This window comes from Tursiops truncatus, chromosome 19, assembly GCF_011762595.2.
Source record: "Tursiops truncatus isolate mTurTru1 chromosome 19, mTurTru1.mat.Y, whole genome shotgun sequence".
NCBI lineage: Eukaryota > Metazoa > Chordata > Mammalia > Artiodactyla > Delphinidae > Tursiops > Tursiops truncatus.
In genome coordinates this window covers 47,214,576-47,230,658 of record NC_047052.1, presented here as the reverse complement: position 1 = coordinate 47,230,658, position 16,083 = coordinate 47,214,576, and the positions used below count along the sequence as shown (strand labels likewise).

Genomic DNA, 16,083 nt, shown 5'->3' with positions numbered 1-16,083 from the left:
TACCCCTCGACCCCGAGGCACCTCCCGACCGGCAACCCCAACATGGCGCCCGAAGCAGCGCTCCGCCGTCTGACGTCACCGCGCTGTCCTCCCCTCTAGAGCCTTCAAACGGAATCGCTGAGGAGGTGGAGGAGGAACATCCTTCAGGGGGCGTAAGGGGGCGGGCACTATCAACCCGGGGGCCGGCCGGTGAGAGAACGTCGCTGGAGGATTGGCTGGGCGCTGCGGGGGATCCAAACGTCACATATTATTGGCCCAGGGCTCGGAGACGTGAGCGTCCATTGGCAGAACGGCAGGGGCCAGACGGGCGATGATTGGGCTCATTCGCCATCGGCGCGGCGGCCGACGAGGAAGGTGGGAGGGGCGTTCCTGAGGGTGATTGGGGGCGAAAGCGAGGCTGCGGAGCAGGCGAGAGGAGACGGCGGGAGCTAGAGAGGGCGTAGCGCTAGGGTGGCCGCGCGAGGGGAGCTGCGGCCCGGGCCGGGGCCCGGGGGGTGCGAGACGGCTGAGGCGGGTAAGTGCGGGCGGGCGTGTGAAGGCCGGCCGGGCTCCCCACCCTCCCCCCGCGGTCTCCACTCGTCACCTCGCCTGCGCACTGAGGGCCGGAGGGGGGCGCGCGCCGGGAGATGAGGGCGGAGCGGTACCAACGGCCCGCGGGGCGCGCGGGAAGCTGGGCGGGGCCCGGGCCGGGGTGGCGGGTGGGAAAGGGGCCAGAGTCCTGGGAAGGACGAGGAGGGACGGGGCTTGGGCTGGGGGCTGGCAGGGACCTGGGTGGTAAGGGAGGCGTTAGAGCTGCCCCCGGGAGGGTCTCCAAGGCTCCTGGGAGTACGCGGCAAAGGGCTGGGCGCTGGGACAGTCCAGGACCTAAGGAGGGTGGACGGTTAGAGGGCAGTAGGGTGCCCAGGGAGGGGTTTAGGCCGTGAGAACAGAGGTGGTTAAGTTACCGTAAAGAGAAACTCTAGTTATTCCTGGAGAGTTAGGCCAATGAGAGGGGTCTTGGTGTGAAAAGATATCAGGAAATGGATGTGCCTAGAGGGGAGAGTTAGAGCTGAGGGAGAGGTCCCGGTGTGAAGAATGGGGTTACATTAATGTGAAGAGTTAAACCACAGTGGGGGGGGGGCGCGTTGGGTACCCTTGGAATGGGTTGAGAGGGGTCTCTGTGCAAAGAAGGGTTATGTTTTATGTTATGTTAAGTGAAACTGGCGTCTGGGTATCCCTAGAATAACTTGAGGAGAAATGGTCTTTCTGAAAAGTACTAGGAATTAGGTCAAGGTGAAGAGTAGGAATTGGGGATCCCTGGAGGGGGTTAGGGTGGTGAGAGAGATCTGTGTGTTAAGCTGGGGAGGTCTGGGTAGCCGCAGGGTAGTAGGATGGTCAGAGGGCCCTGGGTGTGAGGAAGAGGGGTCTGGCTATCTATCAGGGTTAGGGTGGTGGTAGGACGGGTTTTGCCTAAGAGGGGGTTTCACGGTATTCTTAATGAGATTTGGACAGTGGGAGGGGTATGTGGGAAAGGAGTTTAAGCCATTATGAAGTATAGTCTGTATATCCTTGGATTGTAATAGAGTATGTGTGGGATCTTTTTGTGGAAAAGAGGAATTTTGATATGAAGAGGGGGTCTGAGCATCCCTGGAATGGGTTAGGGTGGGGTTGGGTCTTTTTGCAAATAAGAGGGGTTTAGGTTGATACGAAGAATGTTGTCTGGGCATCCCTAGAATGGGTTGGGGTGGGGAGGAAGGGGGTCTTTTTGCAAAGAAGAAAAGTTTAGGCTAATAATGTGAGGTGGGGGGAGTCTGTCCCTAGAATGGGTTAGGGTGAGGGTGGGTCTTTTTGTAAAGAAGAGGGGTCTGGGTATCCCAAGAATGGGTTAGGGTGGGAGGGGTCTTTTTTGCAAAGAAGAATATGTGAAGAGAGGTTCTGGGAATCCCTGAATGGTCTAGGGTGGTTGTCTATAAAGAAGGAGGGTTTAAATCAGTATGAAGAGGGGGTCTGGGTACCCCAGAGAGAATTGTAGATGATGTCTCAGTGCACAGAAGAGGTAGGTGATTAATGTGAAGGGTGTCTGGGTGCCCTGGAAACATGAGTTAGGGTGGTGGGAAGGGTCTGAATGTGAAGAAAGGATTAGGCTTTTGTGAACATGGGTTTGGGTGTCCTGGATAGGCCCTTAGGGTTGTGGGAGAGGGCCTTGATTTGTAGAGGGAGTTAAATAATTTGAAGAGGGGGATCTGGGGATCACGGGGAAGTGGTTAAGGTTTGGAAAAGGTCTGCGTGTGGAGATGGGTTAGGCCAATGTGAGAAAAGTTTATTGATGTGAGGAACCTGGGCATCAAAGGGAGAAAGTTAGCGGGTGACAAGCTGTGTACAAAGGAGGAGGGTTGCACCATGAGAGGGTGCCGAAAGTGGCAGGGCCCTGGGGCAGTTTGAGTGGTCAGGGTGTAAAAACAGATAGAGAACCTGGGGGTGGGAGCAGAGGAGGAGTGAAGCTCTGAACAGTGGGTGGTTTAGGCCTGTGTGAGGACTCTCCCCGGCAGTTGGGGGTAGGGATGGGGTAGTATGTTGGTAAGAAGAGTCAGTGGAAGGAAATCTGACTGGAGAGGGTCCTGTGTGATGGGCTGGGGCTTTGGGCCAGCTGTGAGGCATGAGAATGAGAGATTGGACAGGTTGCAAGGATCTGGTAGGTGGAGTTTAATGCTAGTTGATGCAGAGGTGAGATTTGGGCAGATTCACTGGGAACGGACTGCGGGGAAGGTTTTGTGCTTGGTGCTCTTGTGTGTTCAAGAGAGGAAGGATTGTTAGGGAGTGGAAATATGGAAGCAAGAAGTTAGATGGGGAAATTGATCTAGGATTTTGGTAGGGAAATGATAAAGGGAAAGAATTTTCCCTGGGAAGGACTGAGGAAGCGGTGGCTTAGATACAATTTGTCCCCACTTCTCCCAGCCCAGGGTCTTGCCGCCGTCATGACTGAGGAGTCAGAGGAGACAGTCCTATACATTGAGCACCGCTATGTCTGCTCTGAGTGCAACCAGCTGTATGGATCCCTGGAGGAGGTGCTCATGCATCAGAACTCCCACGTGCCCCAGCAGCACTTTGAGCTGGTGGGTGTGGCCGACCCTGGAGTCACTGTGGCCACAGAGGCAGCTTCTGGCACGGGCCTCTATCAGACCCTAGTGCAGGAGAGCCAGTACCAGTGCCTGGAGTGTGGGCAGCTGCTGATGTCACCCAGCCAGCTCCTGGAACACCAGGAGCTGCACCTGAAGATGATGGCGCCCCAGGAGGCAGCGCCAGCTGAGCCACCACCCAAGGCGCCCCCCCTGAGCGCCAGTACCATCCACTATGAGTGTGTGGATTGCAAGGCTCTCTTCGCCAGCCAGGAGCTCTGGCTGAACCACCGGCAGACGCACCTCAGGGCCACTCCCACCAAGCCTCCGGCTCCAGTTGTCCTGGGGTCCCCAGTTGTCCTGGGGTCCCCCGTGGGCCAGGCCCGCGTGGCTGTGGAGCACTCATACCGCAAGGCAGAAGAGGGTGGGGAAGGGGCAGCTGTCCCCTCTGCCGCTGCCACCACCGAGGTGGTGACTGAGGTGGAGCTGCTCCTCTACAAGTGTTCTGAGTGCTCGCAGCTCTTCCAGCTGCCAGGCGACTTCCTGGAGCATCAGGCCACCCACTTCCCGGCTCCCGCCCCAGAGTCTGAGGAGCCTGCCTTGCAGCAGGAGACTCTGACCCCATCACCTGCAGAGGTGCCTGTGTCTCAGCCTGACCCCCTGCCATCCTCTGACCACAGTTACGAGCTGCGCAACGGTGAAGCCATTGGACGCGATCGCCGGGGGCGCAGGGCACGGAGGAACAACAGTGGAGAGCCAGGCGGGGCAGCCACCCAGGAGCTCTTCTGCTCAGCCTGTGACCAGCTCTTTCTCTCACCTCACCAGCTGCAGCAGCACCTGCGGAGTCACCGGGAGGGTGTCTTTAAGTGCCCCCTGTGCAGTCGTGTCTTCCCCAGCCCTTCCAGTCTGGACCAGCACCTCGGAGACCACAGCAGCGAGTCTCATTTCCTGTGTGTGGACTGTGGCCTGGCCTTTGGCACAGAGGCCCTCCTCCTGGCCCACCGGCGAGCCCACACCCCAAATCCTCTGCATTCGTGTCCATGTGGAAAGACCTTTGTCAACCTCACCAAGTTCCTTTATCACCGGCGTACCCATGGGGTTGGGGGTGTCCCTCTGCCCACAACACCAGTCCCACCGGAGGAGCCTGTCATTGGCTTCCCTGAGCCAGCCCCAGCAGAGACTGGAGAGCCAGAGGCCCCGGAGCCCCCAGCTGCTGAGGAGAGCCCAGCAGGGCCTGCTGCCCCAGGCACCTACCGCTGCCTCCTGTGCAGCCGTGAATTTGGCAAGGCGTTGCAACTGACACGGCACCAGCGTTTTGTGCACCGGCTGGAACGGCGCCATAAGTGTAGCATCTGCGGCAAGATGTTCAAGAAGAAGTCTCACGTGCGTAACCACCTGCGCACACACACAGGTGAACGGCCCTTCCCCTGCCCAGACTGCTCCAAGCCTTTCAACTCACCCGCCAACCTGGCCCGCCACCGGCTCACACACACAGGGGAGCGACCCTACCGGTGTGGGGACTGCGGCAAGGCTTTCACACAGAGCTCCACCCTGAGACAGCACCGCCTGGTGCATGCCCAGCACTTCCCCTACCGCTGCCAGGAGTGCGGAGTGCGTTTTCACCGCCCCTACCGCCTGCTCATGCACCGCTACCACCACACGGGCGAGTACCCCTACAAGTGTCGCGAGTGCCCCCGCTCCTTCTTGTTGCGACGGCTGCTGGAGGTTCACCAGCTTGTGGCCCATGCCGGGCGCCAGCCCCACCGCTGCTCGTCCTGTGGTGCTGCCTTCCCTTCCTCGCTGCGGCTGCATGAGCACCGCTGTGCAGCTGCCGCTGCCCAGGCCCCGCGGCGCTTCGAGTGTGGCACCTGTGGCAAGAAAGTGGGCTCAGCTGCTCGGCTGCAGGCCCACGAGGCAGCCCACGCAGCTGCTGGGCCTGGGGAGGTCCTGGCTAAGGAGCCTCCGGCCCCTCGGGCCCCACGGGCTGCTCGCACACCAGTGGCCTCCCCAACGACCCTTGGAGGCATGGCACCTGCGGCCCCTGCGGCCCCTGCCCGACGCCGTGGCCTGGAGTGCAGCGAGTGCAAGAAGCTGTTCAGCACGGAGACGTCACTGCAGGTACACCGGCGCATCCACACAGGCGAGCGGCCATACCCGTGTCCAGACTGTGGCAAGGCCTTCCGTCAGAGTACCCACCTGAAGGACCACCGCCGCCTGCACACAGGGGAGCGGCCGTTCGCCTGTGAAGTGTGTGGTAAAGCCTTTGCCATCTCCATGCGCCTGGCAGAACATCGCCGCATTCACACGGGTGAGCGGCCCTACTCCTGCCCCGATTGTGGCAAGAGCTACCGCTCCTTCTCCAACCTATGGAAGCACCGCAAGACCCACCAGCAGCAGCATCAGGCAGCTGTGCGGCAGCAGCTGGCAGAGGCAGAGGCTGCCGTCGGCCTGGCTGTGATGGAGACTGCAGTGGAAGCCCTGCCCCTGGTGGAGGCCATTGAGATCTACCCTCTGGCTGAGGCTGAGGGCGTCCAGATCAGTGGCTGACCCTGCCTCGTGTCCCTCTTCAGCACCACCATGCCCTCTTGCTGAAGAGCTTTCTCTACCATCCCCTTAAGTCTCTGTACATACTGTGCCCCTTTTCCACCCCTCTCAACTGCCATGTAAGTTCTGTAACTGGATTTATTCTTTCTTCTGAGGGGGGTGCTCTAGGGTCCTTGACGTGCATAAAGGTGCCCCCGCCCACACACACACCTGTTGGCCCCAAGGTGAAATGGTCAATAAAGACTGAGTTGGACATTTATGTGCTTTTGTCTGGCCTGGCCGTGTGGGGTGGTGGAATTTGGGAGCTGTGAGCCCCAGGTTCTTGGGTCTGACTTTTCATGGCTGCATTCCCAGTGCCTAGAACAGGGCCTGGCAAGTAGTGGAGCTCAGTAAACGGAAACTAAGGAGGACCTAGAGTCCATGGGCATGGCTTTCAGGGAGCCGGGACTTCACTGTGGTAGTAGATGGGGCCAGCATGGTTCTCTTGCCACTAGAGGTCCCCACAGCCCCATAGAAAAGCCTGAAGCTGTTTCTGCTGGTGGCAGGAACATTTAGGAAAATCTTCAGGTTCTCACCACCCCTGTCCCCTTCTCTCTGGCCTGACGTGAGCCTTCTCCTCCAAGGCCATCTGATTTTCTCACTATGCATCCCTGAAGGCGAACGCAGGTCTCGGAAGGGCACGATCTCCGGGGCAGTAGAGGAGGTGGCTTCTGGGACAAGATCCAGCTGTGGGATTGGAAAAGATTCTGAGTAACAGTCTCTGGGGGTAGGAAGCCTCACAAGGGGAGGTGCTCTGACACCCACCTGGAGCTGGCCTCTGGCTCAGCCCACGGATGTTGGTTGTGGGGAGAGGGGTGGTTGGGGTAGCTGACTGATGTTTGAATGCCCAATTTGTCTCAAGTATTTTCCTACATTTTTGGGAATGATCTTCACACTGATCCCATGAAGAGAACGTTTTGTAGGAAAGGAATCTGAAGTCAAAAGCAGTGAAGTGACTTGCCCAAGGTCATTCAAACTAGATAGGGCAGAGCTTGAATTTCAGTGTAGTTTGATTTGGTTTAATCACCTATACGCATTCCTCTACACTCTTCTGCCTTCTCCATACTTGGGGGAGGGCAGTGGAGAGAGGATACGGTGAATGTGTGACTGGTGGAAATGCTCGGCTCCTATGCTAGTCTTTTCTCTTAAGAGCCACACTCCAAGAAAAATAACCCCCCCCCAAGGTTACTGTAGTCTTTTTGTTAGAATTCTTATCGGAACCCTAGTAAATGAGAGGTAAAGGGAAGCTGTTCGCATTGAAACGAGGGGAAAGGGAGGCCTGAGAGCAGCCCACTCAGCCTCTCCCTTACTCTCGACTCCCTTCAGCAATCCTGTAGCCCTCTGTGGGCACTGGAGCTTATGCTTCTCTTCATTTTTAAAAAGGTAAACCACCACTCAGCCTTTTGATATCTCGACAGCTCCTAATGAAGTAGAGCGCTTAATATGTTAAGCAGTTGTTTTCGACCAGAGTGTGTTGATCGTGGGCACCATCTTTCAGTAACCTCATACCCTGCAGAAAGGACTCGAGCCATCTTAGCCCAGCATGCCAGAGCCCCTTAATCCACAGGTGAAGATTCATTCTCAGACTGCCTCCTTTCAGGAAGAGCTGTAACATCCAGAAAGTCATATCAAATAAATGCTTAGAACAATTGGAGGATTTATCTTTGCAAAACCAGATAAAAATCAGGCTGAATCAAGGGACAGGAATGGAGGAAAAAACCCTGAGGGTCAACCCTGGTTGACCCCAAGATAAAGATGCTTTCAGCAGAGAAGCAGCTGGGTGACAGTGGAGGGGATCACCCTCTATTGTGGTTCCTTTTTAGAGCCTCTAATGAAAACTTTAGACTCCCACCCTGAGAAAAGTTTATGTGTGCAAACATGTTTATGAACAAGCCATTGTTCACCGTCACCCTACCGAAACTTCCGTGGTCCTCAGTTGGACCACTCTCCTAAAAAAGATCGCACTAATCAGACCCTTCTTGGATGCTGGGATTTGCATTGGACAGGCAAAGGTTCTTGAACTTTCATGTGTGTTAGGCAATTTCCCCAGAGATTTGGATCCAGCAAGCACGTCTTGGTGAGACCTAGGCATCTGTGTTTTGAACACACCAATTCGGATGCAGGTGACTTGCAGACCCCACTAAAAAGAACCTTGCATTGCTTGGTTTTAGTTGGATGTGGAAGCTGCTTAAGCAGAACTGTCAAGGGGACAGAACAGTGGTCCTCTAGTGACAATATGTTCTTGATGATATGAGGCCCAAGTATGACTGTACAGGGGAGACCCTGTAGAGCAGCTGAGCACGTTTACAAGGCTACAGGTGGATGCCTAGTTCAGCTCCAGAGTGCTCTCAGGTGTGGCATCTGTGCTTGTCACAGGCTGGCCTGGGTGCCAAAGACCTTTTGGGTCTGTATGGTTCTGACTGCACCCCCTACAGTCAGGGGGCTGGAACAAATGACCTTCCTCCAGGTACTACTCTGAACCTCCAGCCCAACATCCCACTGCGCCATCCCTACTGACTTGGCTGGAGAGTTGGAGAAGTACTTTTTTTTTTTCTCTCTTGCCAAAACGGTGCAGTACTAATATATTTTCTCTTTCGAAATGATCAAATCCTCTCCTACTCGTTTCCTTTCTCCTGTTCCCCTATCCCTTACTATTGAATTTGCAGAATCCCAGTACCTGTGTGCCAGGCATACGTTAGAGCATGGAACAGTGACAAGAAGACCTGACAGCAGTGAGAACACACAGTTATTGACACCATTTCAGATTTTCAGCAGTGAGGTCCTGGGGATCAGCCCGTGGTCTGGCCTGTGGAACGGTTGTTCCTGCCAAATGACTTAGTCGAGATGAGCACAAAAATTTGAGCGAATGAGAGACCTAATGTTCTGAAAAAGAAGTCAGGTGTGTATCTTGTACCACCAGACAACTTCAAAGTCAACTCTTTGTAAAGGGTCTTGTTAGTCCTCTGTGGATGGAGGTAGGGAACTACTCACTTGTTTCCTGCATTTCTCATAGTTCTCATTTATTGAAGCCAGCGTGCTGGAGATCTGTCCTAAGCACCTACGCCATCTCATTTAATTCTTACAACCCCACAGGCTACATATTGTCTCTGTGTTACAGATGTGGACACAAGTTCACATGTTGAAGGTCATATAAAATGGCAGAACTGAGATTTAAATTCAGGAATTTGAATTCGTTCTAAGTTCCAAGGCTTGTTTTTTCTTTTCTTTCTTTTTTTTTTTTTTTTGGCTGCATTGGGTCTTCCTTGCTGTGTGCAGGCTTTCTCTAGTTGCGGAGAGCAGGGGCTACTCTTCGTTGTGGTGCTCGGGCTTCTCATTGTGGTGGCTTCTCTTGTTGCAGAGCATGGGCTCTAGAGCACAGGCTCAGTAGTTGTGGCTCACGGGCTCTAGAGCAGAGGCTCAGTAGTTGTGGCGCATGGGCTTAGTTTCTCCGCGGCATGTGGGATCTTCCCAGACCAGGGCTCGAACCTGTGTCCCCTGCATTGGCAGGCGGATTCTTAACCACTGCACCACCAGGGAAGCCCCGAGGCTTGTTTTTTTAATTGGTGAAAAAAAATTGCTCAGGTCTTACTTCTGAACATTCCCTGAACAGAAGTAAAGCCTTCCCCTCCACAGCACGCACACACCCACCCCATACCCTGATTTCCCCGCCACCTTTCCCAAGACAGAGAGGAGACCAAGGGAGAAGAGACTGTATTTCTCTCTGTACAGTTTTTAATTTTTTATTTTTTGATGTTGTTCAGATGAATGACACACTCAAGTTACAAAAATGGGGCCTTAAAAGAAGCACATTGTACAATGAACAAGCAGATTGGAGTTAAGAACACTGAAACGCTAACCCGCTACCACGAGAAGAGACAGGGAGGGGGTACAGGATGGGAAGGGAGGGGCTACCAACACAGGGGTCAAACAGAACTGAAAGGGGGGCTAACTTGTTGAGAATGGAGGAGAGGCAGGTCTCCTCCAGGGCCTACTCAATTTCCAGATGCCACTTCTTGGTCTCCCTTACTCACCACTTGCCACCTCTTCCCATCCCCATTCCAACCTGGTCTTTCAAATGAGTAGGTGAGAGACACCCACCCCAAAAAGGGCCAAGCCAATCGGATCTTTACAAGGTGGGATCGTCACCTTGCCCTAGTGGAGCCTTGGATTTGGGAGGAGATGGTGGCAGCAGTGGGATAAGAAGCCAGAAAGGAGCTAGCAGAGAGGAACTGACCAAAGATCAGGCCCCTGCTTTTCTCCAAAGACTCCTTGCCCCTTCCCCACCCTACCATGATTCAAAGGACCTCTCTACAAGTTGTCGAGAGAGGACCCCAGTCACCCTGCAATTATATAAATAAATAAATACTGAGCCCCTGGGCTTGGGGGACAGGCTGGGGGAGGGGCAGCAGGGATAGAGGAAAGGGAAGAGGAGAGGAGGGTGAGGCAGAGGGGAGGGGTCACAGACATAGTAAATAGTTGTCTCCGTCCCAGCAACAATTCTCTCTGGATTTTTCTCTCCTTTTTGTGTTTGTTTAACAAGGAGTTAACATCTCAAGGACAAATACTTAAAAATATACATTATTTTTTCTTTTTTTTGTTCACCTTTCTCATCATCATCTTGCTTTGGAGACTGCTGAGGTCAAAGTTCAAACCGCATGAAGGAACTGCGGCTTGGAGTTTTTGTGTATTTTTTTTAATTTTTATTTTTAAATTTTTTTCACTTTTTTTTCCAACATATAAAAAGGTAGCGGAGTTGTCTGTGGGTTTTTTTTTTTTTAATGGTTAAATCTTTGGTTTGTTTCTTTTTTCTCTTGGAGGCCTTTATCTCTCGCACTTGCCTTTCCCACTCAGAGGCCAGTGGGGGCCCGCGTGTCTCAGTCTTGCTCAGTCTGTCTCACTCTCTCTCTCACTCAGTTCCCCCTACCCTGGGCTAAAGGGAGAGAGAGGCACCCTGGGATTTGGGTAGGGGGGGAAATCTAGCCAGTTCAAGAGGTCCCCCACTACGTGGCTAGTCCCTTACCCCATCTTCCCAGGGTGCAGGGCTTGGAGACCCTCTCTTGGCCTTCCCCAGGGAGGAGATGTGCGGGAAACTCACAGCCTTACTACCCCTTCTGATCTTAGCCCCAATCCATACAGAGGCTTGGGTTCCTCATCTCCACTGACCCCTACTTACCCTCCCCCAGCCCTCCCTCCCACTTCCACCCCCACCCTCCCAGAAGAGAACAGAGAGAGGTGTTTTAGTTACTGGCATTTTTTTTTTTTTTTTTGGCACAATTAAAAGGCCCACCATTAGGTAGACCCAGTCTCTGTCCCTCCTTCCAGTAGGAGGTCAGGGTTGGGGAGGAGAAACTCAGAGGGCTTCCACTTTCTCCAACCCATTCATCATCCTTTCTAGCCCAGGCCCCTGGCCCCCCACCTCAGACATCTCACCTAGCCCAGAACCCAGCCTGGGGTCTCCTTCCCCAACCCCACGTAAAGTTCCCCAGCCCCCCAACTCTCTCGCTCGCACACAGACACACGGACACAGGCTCTGTACAGACCACAAAATAAAAACGATGAGATAGTTTTGTTTCCCGGAGTCGAGACGGGGTGGGGGACTGGAGTGAAAGGGGCAGAGGGGGTTGGGGGGCATGAACTCCCCCATCACCTTCCCAACCCTGGCTCCCCAGGCCCCCGGCCCCTTGCCCTGGCTGGCCCCCAGCCAACGATATTTGGTTTCCATTTTTTAACATTAAAGTTCTATGAGGTATTTGGTGCCTTATCTCGAGTCCTCGGGGGAGGGGGCCCAGGGGGGAGACCTGGGGCGCACTTGCCCCTCCCTCCCTCCCACCCCCTTCCCAATATTTGGTTTCACAGCTGTAGTTAAAGCTTGGGATTTGGTTATTTTTCCCCCTTCCAGGAATTTTCTTTTTTTCTTGTTTTTCTTTTCCCAGTTATGGGGGTCGGACGGGGAGGGTCCCCACCACCCCGGCTGCACAGGGGTCCCTCCACCAATGTCAGGGCATCAGCCCCATCCCTGCCCCCTGCTTCCTCCTCTCCCCTCTGCCCCGCTCCTCCCACACTGGGGTGGAGGAAGGTCCCAGGTGGCAGGACTTGATGGAGAGGAAGCAGGATGAAGTGGGTGGTGGTGAGTCCTTGATTTTATTTACTTTTTTTTTTCTTTTTCTTTTTTCATTTTTTTTCCTTTTTTTCTTTCTTTTTTTTTTTTTTTTCTTTTTTTCCTTTTTTTTGGTCTAGAATCATAGTTTTTGTTTGAGTCATCTCCACCATGCCTTCCATGCTGCCTGTCTTCTCAGAGGGGTTTTTGGTTGTAATTCCTTTCACTTGGCTCTGCTCAAATGTCCTTCCTATCTGTTCAGGAGCCCTTGGCCCCCTCTCCACCCTTGGGCTGGGGCCCAGGCCCTCTAGCCAGTCCCTTCTCTTCAGGAAATAAAAATGGACAAACTCAGAGGTAGGGTAAGGGCAGGGAGTCGGTTCAGCGGAGATGCTTACATTCTGGCGAGGATGGGTCGACGGCAGGCCAGGCCCCATCGGTGCCAGGGTGGGAGGGGCAGCCACTCCACCACTGCCCAGACAAGGCACCCCGAGACCCCTGAAACAGCTGAGCCTCTGCTGCCTCCATGTCCCAGCCCAACAGTTTCATTTCCCGAGTGGGAGAAGGGAGGCAAGAAAGAGAGAGAACGCTGAGGCCTCGGGGCCCGGGGTGGTGTCTGAGGCTCTGTCTGCCTCTCCTCGGAAGTGTCCGGCGGCACTGCCCATCTCCCGGGGCTCTCCCCTCCCTCTGCTCCTGCCCGGCGAGGGGCGGGGGCCACTCTGATTTCAATGGCTCGCGTCCTTCACAGCAACACTTTGGTTTGAGGAGAGACACAGAAAGAAGGAGATTAAGAGAGGTAAAAGCGGAGGGAAGGAAGAGGGAGAGACAGACCAAGAGAAAGGAGGAGACAGAGGGAAGAGGACAGACTGCAGAGAACAGAAGAAGAACTCAAAGGAGGAATCAAACCACCCGAAAGTTTGTTAGTTTTCCTTCGTCCATTCTTTTTTGCTTTCTTATTCCTTTTTTTCCTGTTTTTTTTTTTTAAAGCTTTTTCAGTTGATTGGGGGGGCGGGGAGCTCGGGGCTCTTCACCCCTGTCCCTGACACCCTCTCTCAGCCCTGCCCACCCGCTTCCATCCACCCTGGCTGAGGGACAGGCCCTGCCCCAGCCGCCCCCGTCCGGCTTTCCCGAAGACGACGTCCATGAGGTATTTGTGAAGAGAAAGAAGCATCTGTCCTTCCATCCGCCTCGGGGACCAAGGGCCTGGACCACTGGTGCAGGGGCTTGGCTCCCCCTCGCGGCTCCTTCGTATCCTTTGAAGAGTCCTCGTCTTCTTTCCCTTAAATATATATATATCTATAAATTCTTTTTTTTTCTAGTTTTAATTTATTGTTTGGTTTTTTGTTTTTGTTTTTTTTGGTTCAGAACTTTGTTGGCCTCCACAACAGCAGGAGGGCAACGTGGCTCCCAGCAGCGTCTCTCCTCTGTCCGTCGAGATGTGTCCAGGGCTGGGCAAACACAGGGTCCAGCCAAGACTTGAGGGAGGTCTTGTGGGAGTGGTGGCCACCACAGCGCCCTCTCGCATGGGGGCCACAGGTCACGGCACTGTCCCTGCCACACGGACCCTGATGGGGACGCCATCTCGAGGAACCCCACCACTGGGGTGCGTGCGTGTGTGCATGTGTGTGAGGGGAGAGGAAGAGGCATCTGCCAGTATCGGAGGGGCACAGGGTGGGAAGAGCGAGGTGAGTTCTCTTTTTGGTTTCTGGTCAATGTCAAAGAACGTGAAGGATCCCACGGATAGGCACTGGAATATGAATTTTTTTTTTTTTCAGGGAAACTGACAGACGAGGATGGAAAAAAAGACAACTTGAAAGCCCTCACCTCATCCTCTCTTGCCTGAAGCTTCCACCTTCCCTCGGACTAGGGATGGGGGGGAGATTCCAGAGCAGAGGAGGGTGACAGGGTTGAGGGGGGACATGTGAGAGCTAGGACTTGGCAAAACGGCCTAGCCCACCCTTCAAAGGGAAAAAGGGGGAGGTACAAGGGGTGAAAAGTCAGCCCAGGCCTTCCCCTGAACTCTCCCCTGGCTGGGGGAGGGAGGAGGTTAAAGCGAGACCCCCCTGCCCGGGCAGGGAGAGCTGGGGGCCAGGCGAGAGGGGGGACACATGACAGGGACACATTCTGTTGAGCACAACGCTAAAAATTCTGTACATCCTTTGGATGAAGCTACTGAATATTTGGTGTAAAGTTGTTCAGGCCCTTTCTCTTTCACCTTCTGGAAAGGAATATTTGGCGGGTGGTTCTGAGCCCACCCCATCAGCCCCAGGCTGTGCCCTCCCTGCCTTGGCTGGCCCAGGACTGAGGGCTGCGGCTGGGAGGCTGGTACATTCTCTTTTTCCTTCTCTGCCCACGCCACACGCAGCGGGAGGCTTCGCCCCGCAGCCAGGGGCCCGCGTGTCCGCCCTGCCGAGGCTTCTCCGCCCCTGGCTGGGGTTCTTATTTGGTGTCGTAGCAGTGAGGGTGAGCACACTGAGGTCTGGCTCGAGACTGGTTTTTGGTTTGTTCGGTTTGGTGAGGGATTTTTTGTTTGTTTTTGGTTTTCTTTTTTTTTTTTTTTTTAATGTTTGTTTTTCACCTCTTGTTCCTTTGGGGCAGCTGGTTTCTTTGTGATTATTTTTGGTTTTCTTTTTTCTGTTGGTTGGTTTCTTTTCTTTCTTTCTTTCTTTTCTTTCTTTCTTTCTTTTTGGTTGGTTGTTTTTTGTTTCTTGTTTTTTGGTCTTTCCTCCCTCGTCACTCCTGCTCCGAGGACCCTCTGCATCCCCACCAATGGCCTCCTCGCCCTCTTCCCAGGTGGGGGACGGAGGCGGGGGTCAGAGGAGGAGGAGGGGAGGCGTGGCGGGCCCTCACTCAGGCTTGGACCCTACCTCGGGCCCCCCTGGGCCTCCAGGGGTCTGTGCTGCCGCCTCACTGCAAGTGGAGGAGGACGACGAGGACGAGGACGAGGACGAGGAGAGGCCAGGAGACTTGCTGGAGATGGAGGCCGCCACGGCCGCCGCGGCTGCCGAGACCAGGCCCACACCAGGCGGGGCGCTGAGCAGGGGCAGCCCGGCGTGGTTCAAGAAGAGTGACGAGGTCACCAGGCCCGGACTCCCTGGGGCCGCGCCAGCCGCCCCCAGCACCAGGTTCCCGCTGCTGTCAAGGCTGGTAAGGGGCAGGGTTCCACCAGAGGCCAGGGCTGGCGGGGAGAGAGAGAGGCTGGGCTGGGGGCGCCTTCCGGCGTCCCACCCGCAGTGCCCCGTCTTCCCGTCTGACCCACGGACCCCCATCAGCACCCCTCACACCTTCCCCAAAGGTGAGATGGGTATGAAGAGGCGAGCGATGCAGTGTGCAGGGGCAGGATGGCATGGCTGGAGCAGGAATGGGATGGGGGCTCGAGGCCCTGGGGGACAGGGCTGGTGGCGAGGGGAGTGACATGCGGGAGCACGCACCTTGGATAGTGGCCAAAGGGTTGTTGCTCATGAGGGCTGGACTCAGCCCGGAGCTCAACCCCACCATTGTGCTTCTGCAAGAGGCAAAGCAGAGGCATTAGCGGGGGCAGAGACCCTCCCACAGAACTGGGGGCGCAGCTCCCCACCCTGGAAGCAGCAGCGGCCCTGCTTCTCCCCACAGCCTCCTACCTGCAGCTGCCCACTTACCCCGTGCTGGGGTTCAGGCCCGACAAGCCGATAGCCGAGTGGCTGCCTTGAGGGCTGGGATTTGTGCTGTTGGTGGTGGCCGGGGGTGGGGGAGTGACAGAGGGGATGGAATTGAGGGGGGGCGCGGCCCCGCCCCCGGCCCCACCCCCTCCAGCTGTCCGGCTGGGGTGGAGGGTCCCCACAGCTGAGGATAAGGTAGTAACTGCCAGAGAGAGACAGAGAGATGGAGACTTCAGCTTCCACTCGTCCTCCACTGAGGTCGACGCCTGCTGTCTTCCCTGCCCCGTCCCGCGGCATCTCCTCAGTCAGAACACACTTAGGCCTCCTGCCCTTTCTTCTCACAGCCATTTCTTTGTGCCTCTGCCACGGTGACAGTAATCGCAGTAGAGCAGCTGCCTCCCACCGAGCCTGTGCCCTATGCCAGGAGCGTGCTCACACCCTGCTTATCCAGCCCGGAATCTCACCTCTGGGCCCCTCTGTACAAAGAACCAAGGGTTCCCAGAAGACAGAGCCCTATGGCTCCCTCTAGAGGCCAGGCACGGGCGTGTGGCCGCGCACACTGAGGCTGAGAGGGCTCTGAGCCCAGACTGAGACCAGACACCCAGGACAGCAATTCCCGGCCCTGGGACGTCCCAGCTGTGCCTTCAGGTGAGCACCTTCATCTCTCTGACCT

At 55.3% G+C, this 16,083-nt stretch overlaps 2 protein-coding genes across 11 annotated transcripts in view; one reads left to right on the top strand and one right to left on the bottom strand.

The window, feature by feature from the left end:
* Positions 1 to 361: 361 nt before the first annotated feature.
* Positions 362 to 5,892, top strand: ZNF574 (zinc finger protein 574). 2 transcript variants are annotated; one of them, XM_033844550.2, is made up of 2 exons: positions 362 to 514; positions 2,935 to 5,892. In XM_033844550.2, exon 2 carries the CDS (start codon positions 2,955 to 2,957, stop codon positions 5,640 to 5,642), a length of 2,688 nt encoding a protein of 895 aa, XP_033700441.1. In that variant the 5' UTR covers positions 362 to 514; positions 2,935 to 2,954; the 3' UTR covers positions 5,643 to 5,892. The 2 variants fall into 2 exon arrangements, with proteins under 2 accessions (XP_033700441.1, XP_033700442.1); XM_033844551.2 differs by lacking the exon at positions 362 to 514 and adding an exon at positions 1,880 to 2,035.
* Positions 5,893 to 12,696: 6,804 nt separating this feature from the next.
* POU2F2 (POU class 2 homeobox 2) overlaps positions 12,697 to 16,083 on the bottom strand; it is a 76,518-nt gene continuing 73,131 nt past the window's right edge. For 5 of the 9 annotated variants that reach the window (XM_033844723.2, XM_033844722.2, XM_033844724.2 and 2 more), the window contains 3 exons: positions 15,411 to 15,612; positions 15,204 to 15,277; positions 12,697 to 14,950 (listed from right to left, as the gene is read on the bottom strand). In XM_033844723.2, the coding sequence (XP_033700614.1) occupies positions 14,619 to 14,950; positions 15,204 to 15,277; positions 15,411 to 15,612 (608 nt within the window). In that variant the 3' untranslated portion in view covers positions 12,697 to 14,618. The remainder of the gene's footprint in view (positions 14,951 to 15,203; positions 15,278 to 15,410; positions 15,613 to 16,083) is intronic. The other 4 variants (XM_033844729.2, XM_033844730.2, XM_033844731.2 and 1 more) reach the window with 1 other exon arrangement.

What these genes read in the sequence shown, in the direction of transcription:
- ZNF574 (XM_033844550.2), top strand. Translation starts at nt 2,955, where the DNA reads ATGACTGAGGAGTCAGAGGAGACAGTCCTATACATTGAGCACCGCTAT.